We start from the raw sequence: 23,895 nt of genomic DNA, 5'->3' as shown, positions 1-23,895 counted from the left end.
TCGGCCAATAAAAGAAATTCTTTTTTATTTTTTTTATTCTTAGTGAGAAGCCTTACTTTTTTTATTACAGTATCTTTTTTTTTCTTTTCTTTTTTTCTTTTTTTGCAATACTACAAGAAAAATAGATATAATTTTAAGAGGCTATCTTCTATTTTGGGTCTTTAGGCCACTGCCTAAATGGCCTAATGGTTAAATTAAACCGCCCCTGATGAATTAACCACCACTTTGAATTTATTACAATCCACATCTAGAGGCACCAAATTAAATACACTGTGCAAGGCAACCTAACATCCATCATCTATCCAAGAGAAGACTACCCCAATCTCTACACCATCTACTTACTGAAAGTGAAGGAACAGGCGAACAGCCCAGTCCAAACCAAAGAACATTGTAACTACATAGACTTAAAAGTAACTACATGTATCTAACTGTATTGCATTTTAGAGGCCGTCTTTCATACTAATCTTTATGTTTTGCACTTTAATCGACAACTGCTGCTTATGATCCTCGATATCTTTTAAAACTGAAAGCAGGTTTGCCCGATAAACCTCACATTTTCGATTTGCACTCTCCAGTTCATTAGTAAGTTCTCGAATTCTCCTGTCCATATCATCCTGCACACATACAATATATTATGTCACAACCAGGCACCGCAGATCTGCCTATATATACAGAAACCTACATGTAGCAGTGTCAAATTGGAAATGTACCACTTAAAACTATGAGGACAGTACAAGCAACCCATAATTTAAAATGAAGTCAATTACGTATATTCTCCATTCCAGATGCCGAGTATAAAACTAAACTACTGTAAAAACAAAATAAAGATCTGAAATACCAAAGAAAAAAAAATCACCCTTCCCCTACCCGATAATTAAGCATGCAATTCTATGGGTTTTCAAAGACAGTGTTAGGTCCAAATCACCATTAAATAGAACATTACAATAGTACAGTCAGGTTTAAGAAGCCAAAGAAATTACAGAAGTGGTACATCATTCTTAAGCTAATCCACAGCAAAGCTGTAATCATCCACTCCGGTTAACAGCATCACATTTTTCAAAAATCTCAAAATTCAAATACACAATTCAGTAGAAATAACAAAAACTCAGGTAAAATCCCCAGAAAATTGTTTGTCTACTAAAGAAACAAGCAGAAGAATCAGTGCCAACATGACTATGGAGCATTTGACATAACATTAACACATAATTAACATCCACACCACACCAGTGTCGAGTCTGATTAATTTTAACAGCAAATGTTGACCAAAAGAACAAACAAGATTATGCAATTCTTTAAGGTTAAAATTCAAATGGAAATCGTCAACTATGAGAATGCTTGATAAGATTATGAAGAATAACTTTAAAAACCAACCATAGCATTCTGCCAAGATGACAGTTATATTTGTAACTTACCCCCCCCCCCCCCAAAAAAAAAAAAAAAAGATAGTCTCCTGAGACCAAATAATAAACGGTTGCTACAGGATCAGAGGCTCAAATGGCATAAACATCCGGAAGTGTTAGTTGAGCTGCTGAGAAATAAGTCATCTAAAAAAGTCCATGAAAGAAAAGACTGGAGAAAGTATGGGATTTGGAGCTCCACTTCAGAAAGAGGAACTTAAGATGTGGCAAAGATATCTCCTCGCCCTTTAAAGGACAACAATTCCTCTCTTCTTAAATGCAGCACATAAGACATAAAGGAGCTGTACCCCACACACTCTTTAACCCAACATGTATGCCTGACTTGATTCAATGCACATATACTTCTCAAGATTAATTTCGTAATACTAATAATGACTAGGGGTTAGGTGTTCTTCAGTGAACATATATATTCAGATGCCTTCCACCTCCAACATGTACATAGAGGCATGTTATCAAAAATAAAAATATAACAACATGCACTTATACTTCTCAAGATTAATTTCCTAATACTAATAATGACTAGGGGTTAGGTGTTCTTCAGTGAACATATATATTCAGATGCCTTCCAGGGGGTCTTCATACCAGATTCATAGACATGTTTTGCATGATCCAACACAATACAATTATTTCATGATGGTAGGGCTTAAAAAACATAACAAAACCAAGAGCAGTTCACCAGACAATTAAAGGTAATCAAAAAGAGAAGGAAAGTAAACAGGTAAAAGAAAATTTACTTGATAGTGATTTAAGAGAACAAATGAAATTAGAAAAATCTGTAACCAATTACATGCAAGTGTATGGAGACAGATAATGCAAAGCACAGCTAGAAATGAAAATTACTCTTACCTCAGATAGATGCTGTCCCGAGCACCTTTCAAGATCATCAGTGGTGCAATTTGCACGACTTCCATCAGTCACCAAGTTACCCTTAACACGCCCATTGGCCATGCCTGGTTTTCCCTCATTCTTTGTTGCATGAGAAAGTTTTTTTGCAGCCACTTGCAAAGCACCCATTGCCACATCATAAGTTTCCAGAGCCTTTGCCCCTTCATCGACAAATTTAAAAACCTCATGGCGTAGGGTGTTATATCGTACGGTATGAGATTCTAGATAATTGGTATATACATCACTTGTACGTTCTTCTAATATAACACTGCTCTTGGCATTTTTCGTCCATCGTTTTAATATATAGTGAGATGGGAGAGTAAGCACATTAGTCACTCTAAATACTGCCAATATGTGTCTGCAAAGAAGACCTGAAAACTCAAACATCTGGCAACTACAAGTTGCTTTCATCTCCAAAACATTGAATTTAACATAGTAAGCTTTATGATCCTCCCCAAACTTGGACACTTGATATGTGATTACCTCCCCATCATCCTCAGCCTTGGATGCCATGAAAGTTAGCGTCCCAACTAGCTCCTCTTGAAACCGCACAAATAGTTTTCTTGTGTAAAGTTCAGATGCCTGTTTCTCCATTGGAGAAGGGGTCTTCAAAATCGGGGCAGTGTTCATAGTATCATAATCTGCTTTCACCTCTTTCTCATTGCGACTCTCTAAAGCTTTCTCATATAGCTTAAAGAACTGATTCAGATTGGTTGAGGCATTCACATAACCATCAAAGTAAGAATTCATACTATCACTTCGCTGGGTTATGGACATTTCTGCAAAGAAGGTATCCCGTAAATATACGGGGACCCATTGCCTGCGAGCGGAGTAGATTGTTTGAAGCCACTCATGATCCTTGAGATCATATCTATCAACAAGCGACAACCAGCAAGACTCAAATTCCTCAATCAACTCGGTCAAGTTAACACATTTATGAAAGTCTGCTTCAAAATTTGGGTGCTTGAAAAACACATGGGACAACTTCTCCTGGCATTTTTTGAAAATGTGCCATTTGCAGAAGCGGTGGCGGGTTTCTGGGAAAACTTGTGTGATAGCTGAACGTATCACCGCATCATGATCAGTTGTGATTGACACTGGAGGTCGACCAGACATTGCCAGAAGCCACGTATTAAACAACCACACAAATGATGCTTCAGATTCATTAATTAGGAAAGCACAACCAAACAAAACAGGATGTCCATGATGGTTTATCCCAGTGAAAGGTGCAAAGGGAAGACGGTACCTATTAGACCTGTAGGTAGTGTCAAATGTAACAGTATCACCAAAGTAAGTATAGTTCAGCCTCGCCTTTGGATCAGCCCAGAAAACATTGCTCATAGACTGATCCTCATCACCCTGCACTGCATAAAAGAAATTCGGGTTCTCAGCATGCATTTGTCTCAAATAATCCAGAACAAGTTGAATGTCCCCTTCTAAGCTCCTCTGTCGGTTATTCCTCATGTAGTTCCTACAGTCAACCTCTGTAAATCCAACTTTGCTTATTCCACCATACTCTTTAATGAGAGCAGACATGATCCTCCGAGGACCCATCCCAGCAGCCTGCAAGGTATCGATCAAGGTCTTGGCAGGGCCAGAGATTTGCCTGTGAGAGCGAAGGCAGTGCACCTGATCGGGTGGAACCAGCTCATGATTGTGTTCCCTTACAAACCCAGACACAACCCATTTCCCTGAGTCCTGCATCTTGACAGACAAGGATGCTTTGCAGCCCACTCGGGTAATGGTTCTCGGGCGCTTAATCTCTCTGTCCTTGGTGCGCTTCTCATTCAAGTTACGAAACCCCTCCTTGGCACAGACAAATTGCCTCTGTATGATAGCCCCATCACGCCTGGAACGACGGGAGGAGCTGACACGGGTACTGAAGCCAACACGACGAGCATAAGAATTATAGAAAGCCTTGGCAGCCTCTTCAGACTCAAATTCCATTCCTTCATAAGGTTCAAGGTCCAATAGGTCCCCCTCAGGAAGGTAAAGTTCAGAGCTTGCGCCAGCACCACCTCCACCACTGGTAGTAATGTGAGCTGGGCTATCAACCATTTCTTCATCATCCATATCCACACCATCATCATCACCACCACCACTCCCCAACCCAATATCAAATTCAATCATCTCATTATCCATGTGGGAGTTTGAATTATTATGAATTACAATTCCAATGGGCAACCTAACCCTGTGAATTTCTCACTCATATGCTTTACTAGTAAACACTAAATATCACAAATAGAAAGTATTCTAATTTCCAATACCCAAAAAAAAAAAAAAAAAAAAAAAAAAAAAAAGGAAAGAAATTGAAAAACAAAGCACTGACCCTCATAAGCGTAACCCAACTCTGTTTTTCATATATAATAATATCAGCTGCTCCATCTTCAGCCAAAAGAATCTCAGCCCACAAAGCAAAAAAACCAATATTATAGCAAATATGAAGAAAAACCCACCAAAAAAGAAGTGTTCTTTATTTGTTTTCAGCACAAGTTGTGGGTTTAACAGAGACAGAAAATGTGAGGAAAAGAGTGTGGAGAAGAAAAGTTAAGTTACTTTCTTTTATATTTTCCTTTCTTTGTTCTAGGGTTTCTGTTGAGTATTGAGAAAGAAGAAGAGAAACCCTAGAGCTAGAATCATATGGGTTTTGATCTGGTTATGAAATTTGGAGGGTTTGTTCTTTCTTTTTTTGCTATAAATAAAAATAAAATAAAATAGATTGTGAAGAAATGAGAGAGTTTGAGAATGGTTGGTGAGTTCTTCGTATACTATCATGGCCCGGGATCTTTAACCTTGATCTCCTACTTTACCCTTTTCTATTCACAAACCTCTCATCTACCGTCCGATTTACTACTTGGGATGATCTACGGTCCAGTCTACACGGATCCGTGTTTTTAGGCAAAGCCCAATCTCTTTTCTTTCTTTTTTAATCTTTCTGATTTTTTTTTCTTCATTTTTTGGGTCCTTTTCAAATTTAATCAAGTGTGATAGGGTTTGCTTTGGTTGATGAGAATTTGCTATTTTCATTCAATCTATCATTCACCTATTATGTTAATCTTATCCTAAGCAATTGTACTAAATTACCAATTACAAGTTTCTTTGTTAATTGAAAAATGACCAATTACTTTGGTTTTCTTTCTCACTTTCATTTTACATTATTAAAATAAATGAATAATTTCAAAAAATTCCGCACTTTGCACTATAAAATCTAATATTAATATTTTCACAACAATCTTTTTTGGAATTATAGATCTATAGTGAATCAGGTATAATTTTTAAACTTTATTTTAACTTATGAAGAACTAACACTTTAACAATTTGTAAAAATGTTATTGAAATTTGATGATGATAAAAAATCTTATATATTTCTTCTTCTTTTTTTGTCAATTTTGAATTTACCTCCATTTTATTTTACCATAGAAGTCATATATATTTCAAATTTTACTTATACTTCACAACTTCATTTACAAATTTCACTTGTACTTCACAACTTCATTTACAAGATCAACTTCTTTTTTTTTCATCTTTTGATCGAATGAGGGCTTATTAATTGCACAATGATAATTAATTGATTCTATTTCGTTCCTTCGATCTCTCTTGTCTTCAAATGGAATCCAATTTCAAACCACTTATATGATATGATAAAAAGACACTACCAATTAAGCTTTAGACACACATTCGCAATGTCAATGATCAACCACGAAATGAGGATGCTTGTAAGTGTAATGGTATCAACAATCACACTTGAGGAAGAAAGATGAAAGATGCGAGGTTATGAGGGGGAAGAAAAATTGGAGGTTGTGCAAGAATCTTCGCAGAGAAACACACTGATTGACGATTGAGATGGGGTTTGTGCAAACCGCTGGACATTGACACCTCAATCCAATGGTGCAATTAGCTTGATAATGGTCCAATGAGTTTGGACCAAGATCAATGTGTAAAAAAAGGTTCCTAATCATTGCCTACAATTACAAACGATGTTGTCGGTTCCGGATCCCTCCTTAGTTAGGACTACAGCATAAAATATTACTCCCATCCATGGATGTTATCATCTTTTACGGTTAATTTTAATTAGGGGTGTCAAATAGGTGGATTTGGGATGGACATAATTGGATTAGGTATATAAAACTCACTTACCCATTAAAACTCATTTAACTAATTATTTTTAACCCAAATCCAACCCAACCCAATTATTATGGGTAAGCCCCAACTCACCCATTTACCCAATTATCAAAATTACCAAAATGCCATTAAAGTAAAAACCCCAACATTTTCTTGGATTCCCTTTCCACTCTCTCTAGTCTCCATTCTTGGGATTAAAAAATTCCACATAAGCACATCCACATCACCAATTATATTAAAAATCCAAATAAAAAAATATTTTCTTTTCTACTTTCTCACTTTCTTGGCAACCAAACAATGCAACAAATACAAAGAAATGTCATTTCAAGCTCAAAAATTTCCACTGGTGACAAACTAGAGAGCAGCATTTATGGTCACCGGAGCTCAAAGACTGAAATATACAAGCCAAGCACTCATCAGGTAGCTCAGAGATATAGTCAAGATCGCCACCATCGATAATCTTGTAGTCGTCATTATCTTCGAGGAGTTGCATTAGGCAGATCAGGGCCGTTGATTTCGACTTAGGTCGATGGCTGTGATTGATTTCACAACGACTAGAAATGGCAGCCGTTGAAGTTGACTGGCCCAGCCGACGACAAGTTCAATCCCTTCGGCTTTGCCAAAGCTAAGGTTTACAGGCTCTTCGGCAGAGAAAAGCACATCCACAAAGTCCTCGGTGGTGGAAAATGTGATCTCTTTCTCTCTCTCTCTCTCTCTCAGTTTGATCTATTTGTTTGATGAGAAAATGTAAAAAATTTTGCGTTTTTGTCTTTTTGGTTAACCTTTTTTTTATTTGTGAAATTTAGCTCAAGAAATCGGTATTAGTTTATATGAAATTTTCGATTGCTTGGTTCTATTTTTTTATTTGTTTCGAGAGAGAGAGAGAGAGAAGCGTTTAGAGGCTAAGAAAATGAAGGAAAATGAAGATCCTAAAACATTGAAACGTCTGAGGCTTTTTTTTTTTTTTTAATGAGAATGAATTTGAGTATATTGTTTTTGGATTAAATGGGCTTTTAGTTAAAACTCAATAATCACTGGTCTAATTAAGTTATTGCCCGTTTAACCTAATTAATAATTGGGTGAATTTGAGTTCAATTAGAGTGGGTGATTTTGGATGGGCAAATGAATTTGAACTCACTTTGCCATCCCTAATTTTAATCTTAAGATTGGCCAATTGCGTTGTTACAACTCTTGTAGCTGTAGGCGCATAGTGATATTATTCGAGCCTACTTCTGCCCCCCTTCTTGGGTGTTGTCTATAGAGGAGGGAGATACACTGCTCCACGAGCTTCAATTAATACTCAAACGAGTTAGAATAATACATTATGCGAACAGAGTTTATCAGTGCCAGCTATTATTGGAGACTTGCTACAACTTAAACATTCGATTTAATAGGCAAAGAGTGGGTCTTAATTTTATTAACTTGTGTTTGGCTAAGCTTGATTTCCAGCTTACTTTGATTTCTTCTTAGAGGCAAAGAAAACAGGTAGTAGAACCCAAGACAAACCTATAGAGAAAAACAGTTGGTAAATGAATCAACTACAAATCATAGGTAAATCCCTCTAAAGGCTCGGACATTGCAGCAATGGTGATCTAAGCAAACTTTGAACATCATTTTCAATATGGTGTGAAACATTTTACACGGAATCAAAATCATCCAAGCTCTACCAGATTTCTCGTAAGCATAAATATTGCAGTACGTGAATAGGCAGATAAAGGCCACTAGCATGAAACTCAATACAAAGAACACCATCCAAATCGTGCTCTGTAATAGATTTCATATTCAGTTCTTGCACGTTGGAGTGTTTCATCGTACCTGTGTATGATTGATTGGTTGTTTGCAGTGATTACTGCTTGATTGAATAAATGTTATTCATTAAAAAAAAAACAATCAAAATAAGCATAAAACCATCCGATTCAACAGTCAAATACCAAAAACATACGCTAAAAAGAAATAGAAAACATCTTCAAAAACATATACTCAAAAAAAGCTGTCTAACAGCACATTTGTCTCATCCTTGTTATACCCAAACTAGCTCAAGCATCAATCCTCTCAGGCTCCTCCAGGACTAGCTTACCAGTTGGTTTTGCCAACAGATCTGTATGCTCTTGGAATGGGGACTTTGTGAAGCGAGTCTCTCTCCAAAAGTCAGGTGTAAGGAAGCCATAGGTTTTCAGCAGACATTCAAATGTTGCCTGCAAAGAGAGAACACCATTATGATCCATAGATTTATAAACAGCACATTACATCTTTAAAAATACCTTCCACATCTCCCATTCAACATTTTCTTTTAATAATCATATACATAACAGCCATCTTACCTCCAAACAAATAAAATTGAAAGTTAATAATACCCTTCAAGAGTAGAGCCAAAAAGAGAGGACACATTATGCTCCATAGATTGATATTCAGTACACTAGATCATTGCAATTACATTTTATGTCTCTTATTCAATATATAATTCATACAGGGAACTGTGTATAAGACATTCTCACTATTGCAACTGATATAATAACATCTTTGAAAATCAACAAGCGAGTAATCAACCTTCACCAAGCCAATGGTATATATATCCTCTCCATTCAAATGGATCCATTTCATCATTTAGGCAAATCCAATTAAACCTAAATCAACAACACAACAAATGGACCCAACAACAACAACAACAACGAGACATTTCTCACATTTACATAGACCCAAATATTGAATCAAATAGTGCAGACAATAACATATCACTATAATAAGCATACATTTTATGTCTCTTATTCAATATATAATTCATACATTTTAACCTAAGGGAACTACGTGTAAGACATTCTCACTATTGCAACTGATATAATAACATCTTTGAAAACCAACAAGCCTCTGGAACGAGTAATAAACCTTCACCAAGCCAATAGTATATATATCATCTTCATTCAAATGGATCCATTTCATCATTCAGACTAGACATCACAAATCTAAGAAGTGAAATGGACCCTTAGGCAAAACCCAATTAAACCTAAACCAACAACAACAACAACAACAACAACGAGACATTTCTCAAATTTCCATAAACCCAAATATTGAATCAATAGTGCAGACAATATAAGCAAACAACATATCATGAAAGAATCAAAAAAAGAGAGAGAGAGAGAGAAAAAGCTAACCTTGACGAAGTTTCCGAGAGTCTTAGTTGAACCCCTGGAGGAAGTGAAGACATCATCAATACCAGCAAACTGAAGCACCTTCTTTGGAACCCTAGCGGCCACAATTCCGGCACCACGAGGAGCAGGAACCATACGAACGGTAACGGAACCACACTTTCCGGTGACCTTACAGGGCACCGTGTGAGGCTTACCGATCTTGTTACCCCAGTACCCTCTCCTGACAGGAATGACAGAGAGCTTAGCCAAAATGATAGCGCCACGAATAGCAGTGGCAACCTCCTTGCTGCACTTCACACCGAGTCCGACGTGGCCGTTGTTGTCACCGACGACGACGAAGGCCTTGAAGCGAGTTCTCTGACCGGCGCGGGTCTGTTTCTGAACGGGCATGATCTTCATGACCTCGTCCTTGAGACCAGGGCAGAGCTTGTCCACGATCTGGTGCTCCTTGATTGGGAGGGAGTGGAGGTAGATCTGCTCCAGGGATCTTATCTTATCGGAATGGACGAGGCGTCCGAGCTTCGTGACTGGCACCCACTTCTCCTCCTCCTCGCGTCTCCCGCGGCGGCGTCCACCGCGCCCGCGGTCGCCTCTGGGGCGTCCTCCGCCGAAGCCTCTGCCGAAGCCACCTCGCTCTCCTCCTGCTCCGCCGCGCTCAGCCATGATTTTTAGGGTTACTGGAAATGAGAGATTTTGAGGGATTTCTCTTTGCTTCTGTGTGAGTGAGTGAAGAGAGGCGAAGAGAGAATGAAGCGTTTTAGAGGGTGTGCTAGGGTTTTTGAGGGATTGAGTTAGGGTGCTGTTTGGTTACGAGGCTCACTTCAGCTTACGATGGGATTAAGAGCCTTTTGTTGGAGTTGTAGGCCCAATTCCAAATTGTAAACTCTACAAAAACTAAGGCCCAACCCAGTCCGAGCAATTAAGAGCATTGTTCAACTATGTTCTATTTAAATCGAACCATATTCTCAAAACCCATGCCAACCATCTTATAAAAGTCCATAGAAAGTTATTATTTGACCCATGATATTTATTTATTTCATGTTATAAATCCATGTTCGCTATCTATCTTACATCACAACATTCATAATATTTATTACTAAAACTAAAGGTAATTATTCATCCTATATGTTCATTATGATTATCTATAGAGAAACCCATGAGAACATCACATTATTCCATCATAGTGGTTGTTACCATACTTACTTAAAACTCATGGTACATATTATTCTCAATAAAAATATTGGAGGTCATTATTTAAAAAGCCCCAAAGAAAATATCATTTACAAAGTAATCCATAGCAAAAATTATGAGAAACTATACAAGTTGTTATTTAAAGTCCATGGAAATTAATACCCAAAATCTATCGTAAATATTTATTAAAGCTCATGGATTCATTTTATTTCTACTAACAACTAAAACCCACGAGGAGTAAAAAACCCATGGCAAAGTATGTCTTTAATGCCCATTTTGTAGGGCCAAGAATCTCATGGAGTAGGGAACAAGCCCAAGCAAAGAAAGGGACATGTGGCCCAACTAAAAGTGCTAAAATAGAGCAAAGTTCCAGCCCAAAAAGGTCCCCAGCAAGAGGCTTGAGAGAGGGCAATCAGCCCTTGTTCATCCCTAACCAAAAAACAACTAGAGACTCCAACAAAAGAACCAAGCCTTTAAGAATGAACTATGGGTTGTCCCATCATTTTTCTGCCACCCTGTGCTTGACGTGAACAGTGCCAGAAAGCTGTCATATCAGCTGAAGTCTAAAGGGTGATCAAACTCCATCATCTTCCTCAAAGTTGTACCTCAGCAGAAGGGGAGCTGAAGCCAAGTTATCCAAACTTCAACAAATTGATGCTATAAATGTCAAACATTCAAGACATGATTCATGTACCAAGCCCATGAATCATAAAGGGGAAAAATTGGAAACATGTGGTTTGGAAGGCATAAAGGGATCTCCAGCAGAACCCTCTGAAGTGAACTTAAACTTTGACACCTGGCTTAGGGTGTTGAATCCTACTTCTTAGGGACCAAATCTCAGTTGCAGCACTAGGATTCTTCCTTAATACTTGTCTTAATCCCATTGGTTGAACACAATTTTAGCAATCTTAGCATTTAATGCAAGATTACCCCAAAATACTACCCATGTGTGACATTGCTCAAAGAAGCAAAATAGCCCCAAAAGCAAATCTCCAATTTTTAGTCCAAATCCAGACTATTAATTCAGCTATTAAGGCTCCCCTGAATCAGACCTACGTTTTTTGAATTCTCGTTAATTAATGCTTCTCCAAGCTCCATTATAAAAACATACACACCTCAGCCCATGAGGGAGAGGTCTCTCTAAAGATTTCTGTCATTAACTACATTCTGCAGAAATTCAGTCTTTATTAAGCTTCCTTTAAGCTTCCCCAAGCTCTCTAGAGCTCACTCACAACCTTTCTCAGCCTACAGTCACCATAACACCAACATTCACCACCTTGCTTACACCTTCCTACTCCATAAACGTCCCATAACTGACCAGAGGACAACTACCCTCTCTGAAATTCTGGGTTTGTTTACTATCTTGCTCATGGTTTAGCCTCTCTCAAGCTCACCGCTCATCATCCTTAGCCCATACTTATCTAATCTCAGATGTTATCTTCCCTTTTTTCACACAAACACAACCCATAAATGTCGCTCAACTAGTCATAAACAGACCACTCACAAAAAGCCTTGATCTTGGTGTTAATTCCATCTCACTCACTCAAAATAGTCCACATTTACCTCATTCATGCCTTATAATTATACACTAACCAAAATCTTAGTTTAATATTTGCTGCATTGAGCTGGGGATCTTTCTCTCCCTTCAATCTATCCTAGTTTTCCTATTTTATTTGTAACTATGGAGCTTAATCATTGTTTATTATTATTATGATGAAGGATATAATGTATTTGTAACAACTGAATTTTTCCCTAACATTGATGTAATGATGGCTAAAAGTATTATAAATTCCCCTAGCCGAAACACACAAGGACCCCCAGGACTGAATACCTTCATAAATTTATTTAATTTTTAACTTCTGGACTTTTAACTGTAATTTCACCTTTACCACTGGAGGACTGATTTGAACTATGATGCTATAAAAAAGACTAATAATATAACAAACTAACATAGTAATGTGTTTATTAGGCATTATTGTTGTCTTCTTGTTAGGGTGCAACCTCTATCTCTTGCTTGGGCTAACTTCCACAACACCAAAAGCCTTTGGGCTCTATTTCAAGGGCCCATTGTCGAGTTTTGGCTTAGCAACCCTAAATTCTATTTGAGAACATCAAATTTTCCCCTCAACAAAGCTTTTTATAAAATAAAAAAGAATTTGGATAATTAGGGATTGAGACACCATATTTTTAAGTCCCAATAAGCTAAGTTATTCATGATTACACTCATGTGGCGTTTGGTACGGGGAATCCACATTACTCCTGGCATCTAGATTCCCAGGAATGTAGCTATTCCTATGTTTGGTTTTATTAGGAGATTCCTAGGAATGTGAGATGATAATGTTTGGTGTATTCTCAGGAATCTTAAATGAATTATTTGTTTTTCCCATTTTGTCCTTAGATTTGAATGTGAAGTACCAAGCCCATTAAAAAAAAAATCTTCCTTTAAATAAATAATGAAAAAATATATATAAACTATTAATTAATCCTTTAAAAAAATATCTTACTCTAAATAGATAAATAAAAAACATTATATAAACTATCAATTAGCAACACATTCATTAAAACTGTGATCTAACATTTCAAATGACAAGAATAATACAAAAATAACTATTAGCAGAGTTATTTATCCTATTTATGTTGTTTTGGCGGGAAAAGATAAAGACAAGAGAGAATATATTAATAATTTGTTTTATAGTTTATCTTAATTGCTTAAATGATAAGGAAAAAAGGATAAAATTGTCAATTTATAAAAAAAACAATTTTTTTTTAAGTTTGGGAATCTGGATTTCCACCTGTTTTAAAGGGAATCCACATTCCTACTGAGAGGGGTTTAAGGATTCCCCTGACATCTGATTCCCTAGCGTAATTTGCAACCAAACATGAGAATCTTTAAACATTCCTGGGAATCCTAAAACATTACCCCATACCAAACGCCACATCAATTTGATTGTAAGTAAAATAGATCAAAGCTTAATTAATCTAAACAGTAAACATCCTAATCAATCTAAATAGTACTCCTCATATCAATACTTTGTAAATCAAAGTCAAAGAAATCGTACTACCCACCACACTAATTTGAAGAAAATTTTGAATTAAACTTGACTAACTACTATGAATGTCATTCAAGCCAAAATAAACTTGGTTAAAATGAATAATAAGATTACAAGGAAGCACTTATTGGCATGAATGCCTTACAAAACAAATCCTATGAACTATGAGAGAATATTCTATGAAAATAAATTATAAGATCTCTTGAGTAAAACATAAAACATGATTGTCAAGTCAAGCATGGTAACAAGCTATAAATTTATATTAAGGCTCGATGATTATTAGCAATTGTTTCTTCCACATGTCTTTCTTTCCTTGGGCTTGGATGACACTTGTTAAAATGTTAGAGACCAAGCATAAATCATTTAATGCCATTTGCCTTTGTTTCATTATTAGTAATTGCCATGAGAATTTTCACATCTAACCCTCAATTTTTACTGTACTTTTACAAATCGAATGTTTCTATTGTGCCACTTGTCACACCTTTAATAACTTGATGAAATTTTAAATTAATTCCAACCAAAATATGTTATTTTTTTAGTTTGTTTGATATATTTAACCTAGAATCTTGAAAAAATAGTTTGCCTAGACTACTTTGGGGTTACTCTCCTAGACCTAGTCCTAGCTTCTTCTCTGTTTCCCTTTCTTCTTGGGAATGCGCACAAACAGGTAGCTGGTTGGCCCCCAATACTTTTTCTATCTTTTTTCCCCCCCAAATAAACAGAGAGAGGTTGTCTTGTGGTGAGAAGAATAGCTGCTTTGAATATCATAGCCATAGGATTGGAAAATTAGGCCGAATATGAAACTTGGACTAGCTGTTGCTTAATGCTTTGTCACCCTCCATAAAAGACATAATGTTATTGATGATGCATGGGAGAAAAAAATAAAATTCAATTTGTGGTTTAGCATAAGGTTAAGGTATATAACCAATATCTCTTCCCTCTCTATGCATCTTTCCCAGAATTTCATTAATCACGGACGATAAAATTCAATTTGTCATTTTCATTGTTGTTGTTTGTTCGCGTACGTAGAAGTAAAAAGAAATAGCAAAAAATGACCAGAATTTCTCACGGTTAGTGAAACTTATAAGTAATTTGCACCATGGTTATTTAACTTTAAAACCATCTAGTTCTAAATATATATATATATATATTTTTAAAGTTCCCTTCTCTAGTTTAATCAATTTTTGAGTGTGACACATACACTCATTGTTAATAAAATGTTAACAAGTAGCTACTAATGTGTCTAAAAAATCTGATTCACCATTTTATCATTCATTCTAGATGAAAGCAAGTTAAAATAATGAAAAAGATTAAAATAAATGACTAATAAGACTAGAGTTAAGAAGACCATAAAAAGCCATGTAAGAGACTTGATTAGTTGATTTTCAAAAAGAAAAAAAGTCATGTAAGAGACTATGAAACTTACGAAATGAGGTTTTTGTTGTCTTCTTTAGGTTTTTATTTTTTATGTGACATGAATTCGGTATGTCTAAATCATAAAGATTAATACAAAGTGAGTTGAAATACAAAATATAAAGAATTTAAGGCCACCTACAACATGGTTGCCTTTTTTGAGGATTTACAATAAAAGAATTTAAATAATAAATTATTAGTATAAATTATTCAATATAATAACTCCATTTTTTTATGATTTCAATGACCAGAGAGGAAAGATTTGAACTTGGTACTCCTTATAAAAGAAAGTCAACAATACTATTAAGTTATATGACTCTAGACAATTTTAAATTTTTTTTACCAAGAATATGAGACCTATTTTATTTATTTTTATATAAGAATGTGATATATCAACCTTTGGTGGGATTATTCCACTTTTTGCTTATGAGACATTTCAGAAATCCAATGGATTAATAGTGCAATTGATGAGATCTAGGACCTCCAAATTTACTATACATCCTTTAAGTTTATTGAATCCATCACATAGGTGTCCCTAAAGGGGCATCTATTTTTATTAAAAAAGAGACATAATGAAAACATTATTATAATAAAGATTAATTTCCTTTTATTTTCATTCAATTCCCAAATAATGTTACTTTTTTCCATTTATTTATTTTCAAACCGCTAAACAAGAAAAATATCAATATTTAATTTATTTCCATTCATTTTCATTATTTTATATTTTATATATTCTATTCCATTTATGAACATAAGCTAAGTAAATAAGTTCACAAAAATAAGCTAATGGAAAGCATATTATCCAAATATTTGTACATAACCTAATCTCATCTATTAGGAGAATTAGGTTTTTAATTTTTATTCTTCATCCTCATTGTTGTAACTATTGAATTGTAACAAAAAATGTTTTATTTTTTGGTTTCCCAAAGTGTTTCCTCAAAGCTTTCAACCAGGGCTTGGCTAGTGAGTTGTTTTTTCAAAGTGCTGTGCCTAAACTTGAACTAGGGAGCTCCTAGTTAAACCCAAGACAGCCACTTTAAAACCAAGTGCCCAACTATTCGGCCAACTCCACTGGGTTACAAAAAATGTTATAACTTAAATATTTTCTATTTTAATAAAAAAGTGAAATATACATGACCATCGCTTACATCAAAAACTGATTGGTGTCTTGGTTTGATGATAAAGAGTTATCATTAGGAGCGGACGTCATAAATTGAACTCTCAAAAAAAAAAAAAAAAAAGAGTCTAATGTCCATTTGGTAGAAAAAGTATTTGTTTTTTTTTTTTTTTTACTTTTTGAATTTTTAAAATTTTTATTAATAGATCTAGTTTTTTTAAATTACAAAATAAAGTAACTCTTATTATTTTTCTGTCACATATTTATTAAAAAAATAACAAAAAAATATCTTTTATGTCATATTTAGCAAATAAGTAAGGAATCTATGAGAAATTTTTTTTTGGGGGATTAAATATGCATTAAAAAACAGAGGTTGGTGGGGGTGCAATCACAAGGAAGTTTGTGTTTGAAAAAAAAAAAAAAAAAAGGTGAAAAGAGGAAAAAATAGTAGTACTAGTTGGTACTTGGTAGCGACATTGCAATTGCAATTGCAATTGCAATTGCATTTGCATTCTTGCATATGCAAAACAGTAGAGTAGTGGTGAATATGATACACGCGTGACTTTGGTTTTGCTGATTGCTCCCTTATTTGGCTACCTTCTCTTCCCTTTTTATTACACTACACACACTGCCACAAAGCCACACAGCCCAGACACAGACTACACATCCTTTTTGAGTACTGAGTGAGTCAGGTGAAGAATCAGTGTCACCCATCAAACTCCAAGCTTTTGAATTCCAGGTAACTATCCTTTACTACATTAGCTGATTTGCATTAGGGCAGGTCTCTTCATAACATCAACCACACTGTTTTCTTCTTCTTCTTCTTCTGCTACTCAAACGTTCCCTTTTCTCTATATATGTTAGTGTGTTTCTGTTTGTGTTTGTTTTTTCGTTTTATTTCGTCTTTGCTGAGAGCTAGGCTCCTCTTCGCAATGTTCTTGTGCTTTTATTTTCTAAAGTCTCTGTCTTTCTTATCTCTTAGCTCTATTCACACTCAAACACCCTTGTCATATCTTTCTTAATACCAAGATAAACTAAAAAGAACTGGGCTTTTTGTGATTTTTGTTAGCGTCTCTTTTACATTTTTGGATAAAGACATTCAATTTTGAACTTGATGTGTGCTGTTTGGGTGGTCTTGCAGAGGCTTTTTGGATTTTCTATCGTAATGGACTTTTTGTGCTTTGTCTTCTATCTTCCTCATCTAGCATAAACAATAAGATACCCAGAAACGACCACAGCCCTTTAAGGACTAGAATTATGGATGATAACAAACAAGAGCTTGAAAAGATGGTGGACCCACTTGATAAGGACAACAATCTGACCCATCCCCATGCACCAGCTGACCAAGTGGAGAACAACATTGATGATGATAAGGTTCTTGAAATCCCTATTGAAAACCAAGTTCCAGTTGATGTTGCTACTGCCTCCCTTAAGACCTCTGATGATGCCACTGTTGCTGTCAATGAACCGGTGCTTTCCAACACCCAAACTGATGTTAGCAATGCAAACCCTTTAAATCAGCCAAAACCCCATGAGAGGTCTATGGAGATAGAGGTCAAAGCTGATAGGGAAGTGAAGGACACCGAAACAGATGCTGCTAGTGATTTCAATCCTTCCAATCAGCAAGGAACCAATGTGCCCCCTGAGGGTTATATGGAGATAGAGGCCAAGCATGATGATAAAGGGCATGAATTGAATGTTGGAATGAGCAAAATGGAGCTTTCTCCGGATAGAGAGATTAAGGAGCAAGTGTTGAAACCCAAGTTGGATGTAGGTAATGAAGTTTGTATGAAAATCCCAGAGCAGTCATTTCTTCTGGCACCAGATGGGGTTGAGGGTGATGAGTCCGGAACGGAGGAGGAGCAAATGGCATTCATGATGGATGTAGAAAATTTCCACAGGGAGAGGAGCCTGGAGTTTAAGCCCCCAAAGTTCTACCAAAAGGAATTGAATTTGCTCAAGTAAGTGTTTGGCAAGTTTTTTCTTTTAAAATTTGCATATAAATTTCGTTAGAGAACCTTTTCTAATTTTATGGTCAAAATCTTGGTTCTTGATTTGATTTAGGTTATGGAGAGCTGTAATCAAACTTGGTGGCTATGAACAGGTTTGCCTGGGTTTATTTTTCCTTATAATCCAATTTTGTCCTTTTGTTTTTGCTCTTCTTTTTGGGGGTCCATCATCTGTTCATGCCTCAGCATTATAGATTATTGTTACAATTTTTTTCCCAAAAACCCATTAAATTAAAATTCATTGACTTGATATTATTAGAAAAGATAAAACATAGTTCTGATGCTATGTTAGAAAAAGCAAGACATAGTTTTGATAACTTGATAAAAGTGTATGAGAAAACATGAAGAAGAAAATAAAGAAGGCAGATAAAGAAAGAAAGAGAGAGGGTATAGAGTATTAACAGTGAAGAGCCCTTAATGGCTACACCTTTTCTATTAAGCTCTATGGATATTAAAATGAACCCATTGATGGATATTTATAGTAAGCTACATACTTATCAAATTTTTTTTTTTTTTATATCCTAGATGATGGGTTCATTGTAATATAGATGGAGCTTAAAATTAAAGATGTAACCATTAAGTATTTTTTTGCTATGAATGTGTACCTTTAATGCCAAACCATGTTAATTGCCTATGTTCCCTTTCTTTATTTCTTTCCTTGCCTTGTTCATTTTCTCATACACTTAGTAAAAGTTATCTTTTCTAATATGGTATGAGAGCCATATCTCATATTTTCTAACATGGTATCAGAGTTATGCCTTATCTTTTTTAATATGGTATTAGAGTCATGTCCCATCTTTTCTAATAGATTTAAATTAAATTTAGACATTATTCAAAATTTAAGAATGAATTCGCATAGTTGGCTAACATAAAAAACCTTCTCCCCCCCTCCCCCAACCCCCAACACAAATGCTCGTGCATTTTTCATTTGAATAAACAATTTATGTACTTCTCTATATACTTATCACTGCCATGAAAGTATTACAGGCTTGATATCTGTTTGTGGACATTCATAGGTGACTTCATGCAAGTTGTGGCGGCAAGTGGGACAAGCATTCCATCCCCCAAAGTAAGTAATTAAACCTTTTTTTTTTTTTTTCGTTTCCGCCTGTATTCTAGCTATGGTAGGGCCAGGTAGGCTAAAAAAAAAAAATTCTGCAATTCTCCTTAGGGTGTAAAAAGGGGGAAAAAGGATAGTAAAGAAAAGAGAATTTGCAAGTGAGAGTTTGTAATTCTTGTTTAGTGTAGACCGCTTCCCCAACCACCCTAAAAAAGGCTCCTTTCTGTTTTAACAGGACATTATACAAGTTTCATTATCTATTGCAATACAATGGCTAATCTTTTGTAATGATTTGGCTTGACCAGGACCTGCACTACTGTCTCTTGGACTTTCCGAATTTTTTATGAGAAGGTTATGGTCTACTTGCTATGTTTCTCCTCCTGTACATTAGTTCCTGAACTTTTTATTTGCTTACTTGCAAGTATTTTGTAGTTCCTTATTATCAATTTCTGCAGGCACTTCTTGAATATGAAAAGCATAAGATGGGTGCTGGTGAACTCACAGAACCTAATAGAGTTAATAGTCAGGTAATTTAAGTTGGCTAATAATGCTGTCATGTCTTTGGTGTTTGTAGAAAAATATGATGTCCATTTCATTGTCAATATGGATGCTTTGCTTCAGGCACTTTTGACTTTTAGGTTGTAGAGAACTGGAGGGAAGAAAGTGGGAGGGGTTGCATTGTTTGGTGGAGGAACTTTAGTTATGACAAAGTTGTATGCCTATGGTCAGGTCATATATGGTTTGGTTTTTGACTGCTGTGATTGAACGATACATATGTCAGAAAATGGTCTGGATGATGTGTTTTTGTGGAGCTGGTGCCCTTAGTAGATGATCAAAGTTACTGAATGATTTCTTCAAAAGGCATTAGGAAGGAGATAAATGCTACATTTGGGATAGAGGGAGTGGAGGGGGGAAGGTTTGTTCCAGAAAAACCCAAAATTTGTTCTTTAAAAGCATTTGCTTCTCGTGGAACAAATTTGAGTTTTGGGCAAAGAATCACTAGACTGAGTATATTTGAGATAATTCTTTTAGTGTGGTGATCTGATATGATTACTGGATTTTATTGTTTCATCAAGACAACAAGATTTGGTTGTTTTGGAGATTGGGGAGCGTTATAAACTACAAGCTAATTGAGGTTTCAAGATTACTTTTTTTTTTTTTTTTTGGTGGTAACCTACAATGGGTTTGTTTTGGGACCTTCCGTTTCTCAAGTTTCACAGGGAATTGATGCCTCATTCTCTCTTTGCTTTTGTTTTTTGTTTTTGTTTGTTTGCTTCTATTTTTCTCCATCCTTTTGAAAATTTTGAATTTTGGTATAATCCATGCACGAATGGTATGCATCCACACCAAGAATAAATTATAAAGAGCCAGCCATAATGTGTTGTTTATCTTTACATGAGTGCATACTAAGTACATTGTGGTGTGTCTTTTAATTTAGAGAGAATCTTAAACTGAAAAATAAGTGGCTAATTGTGTTTTGGTGATATATAAGACACATGATGATATTACTGGAATGCTAAAAGCTGGACTGCCTGATGCAGTTTTGCAGTTATTGGGCATTAGTGGAAATACAGTCTGGTTCTGCACAAAGTGATTACAATGATTCATGTTGGGTGTGAGTAGTAATTGATGATTATTATGAACTCATTTGGTGTTGCAAGAGCGAGTATAAATGATTTTAACAAACTTCTGTGCAGGTTGGTGATAGTCAAGCTTTGGGATCAGGTAGGGCACTAAGGGATGCTGCAGCTCGTGCAATGCAAGGTTGGCACTCTCGGCGTCTTTTTGGGAATGGTGAGATTGGTGATCCAATTATTAAGGTATGTGGAGAACTTAAGCTCTATAAATTGAACTCTTGTGTGTTTTTCCAATTTTTGGTTTTCATTGGTTTTGCCTTTTTCTCTTTCCATGTGATCATTCTGTATTATTTTCATATAATAAGATTTATTTTTTTTTAAAGGAGAAGAATTTGAGTTCCATGCCAAAGGGTGACAAACAGGTTAAAAGTGTTGGTATGACCACTCTACTGGGTATTGTGTTCAGTAATTTTAACTGCCATTATGGTCCTCCTCTTTTGAACTTGGTTTACTAACTCAGGTTTACTAAAGCGGAAAAAGCCATCTACTGTTGAGCGTAACATCCAAGTTACTCACTTGAAAGTGACAAAGCCACAGTTAAGAAAATTGTTTTTTTTTTTCCCTTCCATGAGGTCTAGATTTTTGTAACTCATTTGATATAAAATATAGTACATTTGCTCTTGGAATTGCTCAAGTTGTTCTGTTTTTGACAGATTGGAAACAATGGTTGTTGATGTTGGACCCCCAGCTGATTGGGTGAAGATCAATGTTCAAAGATTTGTAAGTTTCTCTCTTGTGTCACTCCTAAGACTAATATACTCCTATTAGTCCTCTAGTTTTTTTGCAGTGAATATCTTACTAGGTTTGAAATTTTGACTGTTCACAGAATGACTGCTTTGAGGTGTATGCCTTAGTTCCTGGGCTTCTGCGTGAGGAGGTTAGTATATGCCTGGAAAGAACTTCATTTATCTCATTTTCTGATCTTCTATTACTATGACGCAATGCTTGGATGTACATTTGAAATTCTTCCTGTTTTTTAAGATGTAGACTGTCAATAACGTGGTGGTTAAATGGAAACAAAGTAGACATCACGTGCTTGGTTCAGATGGAGAATTATTCCCATTTAGGAGTTCTATTTGGTTCTGACTTCTGATTATGAACCAAGTGGAGATAATGAGAGATGGGTTGATGCACCAAGGTCCAGAATGTAGAGAAACTATGCAGATGTCTTTTTGTGATAAGTGACTAAGATGATGGTATATAATCTTAAGACCAAATGAAAGAAACTGTGGCCCATACCTGGGGCTAGGTAGTCTATGAACAACTAAGTAAATTTTCTTTGGCTGGCGCTGGACTCAAATTTTTTTTTTTTTGAGAATTGGACTAAAAGTTGGGAATGAAGTTTGGGCCTGAGATCAATCCAACCCAATTAGTAAACAATAAAGTTCCTTACAAATTACAATTGTCAACAGTTGTGAAACAATTTAAATCTGCAAAACACAATTTGAGATCAACCCAACTCAAACATTTTTACTCATCAGAAAACTCCCCACTACTATACCGTTCTATGGTAGTTAATTTTATTGGTAAATTTGTTATTAACAAACTAAAACCAAAAAACAGAAAAGTACAAATTCAGTGCTAGGACATAATACCAACTGTGAAGCTCACACTTTTGATGCCTTTTATATTCTGTTTTTGCTTTACTATTGATTACATCCTTATCCTATGTAATACAGGTGCATGTTCAGTCTGATCCAGCTGGATGCTTGGTCATATCTGGTCAACCTGCGCAACTGGATAATCCTTGGGGTGTCACACCCTTTAAAAAGGTTTGTGAAGTGTCACTAATACCTAGATTACTTTATTTGAAGGTGTTGTCGAGTGCTGTTTTGCAGCAGGTCCAGGTCACTTGGCAATTGAATTGGAAGACACTTTGGCCTTAAAAGGATTGCAAATGATGACATTGGAAGCCACCTAAATCATCTAATTCTACCCCTCAACATTATGTCACCTTTTTTTTTTTTAGTCCAATTCAGAATAGTGTTGGTTTCTTTTAGGCTAATGATGTACATATGCTGATTTTGAGGACCCTGATTGTCTTGATAGATTTAATTAGTTGAAAAGAAAAATAAAAGCAGGAGTTAATTAGAGTACCAGGCCTGGGCAATATCATTTTCCTGTACTCTTATCTGTGACAATTTATTGTCGTCTTCATATATTCATTGGTCTTCAATCCCTTGTTATGTAGGCTTGAGACTATAAAACTATACCTGACAGTAGAAGTGGTTTTGGTTTTAGGTTGTCAGCTTGCCTTCTAGAATTGATCCGCATCAAACATCTGCCGTTGTGACACTGCATGGACAATTGTTTGTGCGTGTGCCATTTGAGCAGTCAGATTCGTAGAATGTGGATATGATGTTTCCATTCCCTGAATGCGAAGATTGCTCCAGATTTTTTTCTAGAAGATGAATTAACTTTATGTGGATGATGGAAAGTCCAAATTTCTCTGTAAGTTTTATGTGCTTGTTTCATGCTTACAGTTAAAGCTCAAGCAGCCTACTCATTGGATGTATGTACAATTACAATCTATATTATCCTGTAATTATTAGCTGTTATGATTAAATCTGATGGGACCATTTGTAGGGGTGGGCTGGGATATATATCAAATTGTGGATTACTGACCCCATTTAGGAAGCTATGATTTTTACCATTTGGCTTAAATTTTTTTTACATCTTTAATTGCAAACAACTGCAAATAACTCAATTTGATTGAGGACGTGCCATGGTATCGCAATCATTCTATTGTTTTCTGGAAAACATGGTGAGGTCATTTTTATACTATGTTACACTTGAAATGTATCTCTTGTTATATTCCTTGGAGAACTCTTAGGGTGGGGGTTGGAG

At 35.8% G+C, this 23,895-nt stretch overlaps 3 protein-coding genes across 4 annotated transcripts; 1 reads left to right on the top strand and 2 right to left on the bottom strand.

Annotated features, from left to right (window-relative positions):
• Positions 1–209: 209 nt before the first annotated feature.
• Positions 210–5,070, bottom strand: LOC142643515 (protein FAR1-RELATED SEQUENCE 5). Its single transcript, XM_075818170.1, has 2 exons — positions 2,265–5,070; positions 210–614 (listed from the first exon to the last, which is right to left on the bottom strand). Exons 1-2 carry the CDS (start codon positions 4,443–4,445, stop codon positions 441–443), a joined length of 2,355 nt encoding a protein of 784 aa, XP_075674285.1. The 5' UTR covers positions 4,446–5,070; the 3' UTR covers positions 210–440.
• A 3,208-nt stretch (positions 5,071–8,278) lies between these two features.
• Positions 8,279–10,389, bottom strand: LOC142643415 (uncharacterized). The gene is made up of 2 exons (XM_075818030.1): positions 9,575–10,389; positions 8,279–8,620 (listed from the first exon to the last, which is right to left on the bottom strand). Exons 1-2 carry the CDS (start codon positions 10,232–10,234, stop codon positions 8,462–8,464), a joined length of 819 nt encoding a protein of 272 aa, XP_075674145.1. The 5' UTR covers positions 10,235–10,389; the 3' UTR covers positions 8,279–8,461.
• A 6,463-nt stretch (positions 10,390–16,852) lies between these two features.
• LOC142643844 (AT-rich interactive domain-containing protein 6-like) lies at positions 16,853–23,701 on the top strand. 2 transcript variants are annotated; one of them, XM_075818564.1, is made up of 13 exons: positions 16,853–17,081; positions 17,484–18,303; positions 18,407–18,446; positions 19,368–19,420; positions 19,717–19,762; positions 19,867–19,938; positions 21,109–21,231; positions 21,372–21,423; positions 21,509–21,584; positions 21,702–21,768; positions 21,875–21,925; positions 22,728–22,820; positions 23,290–23,701. In XM_075818564.1, exons 2-13 carry the CDS (start codon positions 17,600–17,602, stop codon positions 23,392–23,394), a joined length of 1,482 nt encoding a protein of 493 aa, XP_075674679.1. In that variant the 5' UTR covers positions 16,853–17,081; positions 17,484–17,599; the 3' UTR covers positions 23,395–23,701. The 2 variants fall into 2 exon arrangements, with proteins under 2 accessions (XP_075674679.1, XP_075674680.1); XM_075818565.1 differs by having other exon boundaries at positions 16,924–17,081; positions 21,378–21,423.
• The last annotated feature ends 194 nt before the right edge of the window (positions 23,702–23,895 follow it).

Source organism: Castanea sativa, chromosome 7, assembly GCF_040712315.1.
Source record: "Castanea sativa cultivar Marrone di Chiusa Pesio chromosome 7, ASM4071231v1".
Lineage (NCBI taxonomy): Eukaryota > Viridiplantae > Streptophyta > Magnoliopsida > Fagales > Fagaceae > Castanea > Castanea sativa.
This window is presented reverse-complemented; position numbering and strand designations above follow the sequence as displayed.

Excerpts from the sequence above, each read along its gene's own strand:
- LOC142643515 (XM_075818170.1), bottom strand. The coding sequence starts at position 4,445 with ATGGATAATGAGATGATTGAATTTGATATTGGGTTGGGGAGTGGTGGT. Across the intron at positions 615-2,264 it reads CGGGACAGCATCTATCTGAG|GATGATATGGACAGGAGAAT; the intron begins GTAAGAGTAATT and ends GTATGTGTGCAG.
- LOC142643415 (XM_075818030.1), bottom strand. The coding sequence starts at position 10,234 with ATGGCTGAGCGCGGCGGAGCAGGAGGAGAGCGAGGTGGCTTCGGCAGA. Across the intron at positions 8,621-9,574 it reads CTCTCGGAAACTTCGTCAAG|GCAACATTTGAATGTCTGCT; the intron begins GTTAGCTTTTTC and ends CTCTCTTTGCAG.
- LOC142643844 (XM_075818564.1), top strand. The coding sequence starts at position 17,600 with ATGGATGATAACAAACAAGAGCTTGAAAAGATGGTGGACCCACTTGAT. Across the intron at positions 18,304-18,406 it reads AAGGAATTGAATTTGCTCAA|GTTATGGAGAGCTGTAATCA; the intron begins GTAAGTGTTTGG and ends GATTTGATTTAG. Across the intron at positions 21,926-22,727 it reads CTGGGCTTCTGCGTGAGGAG|GTGCATGTTCAGTCTGATCC; the intron begins GTTAGTATATGC and ends TATGTAATACAG.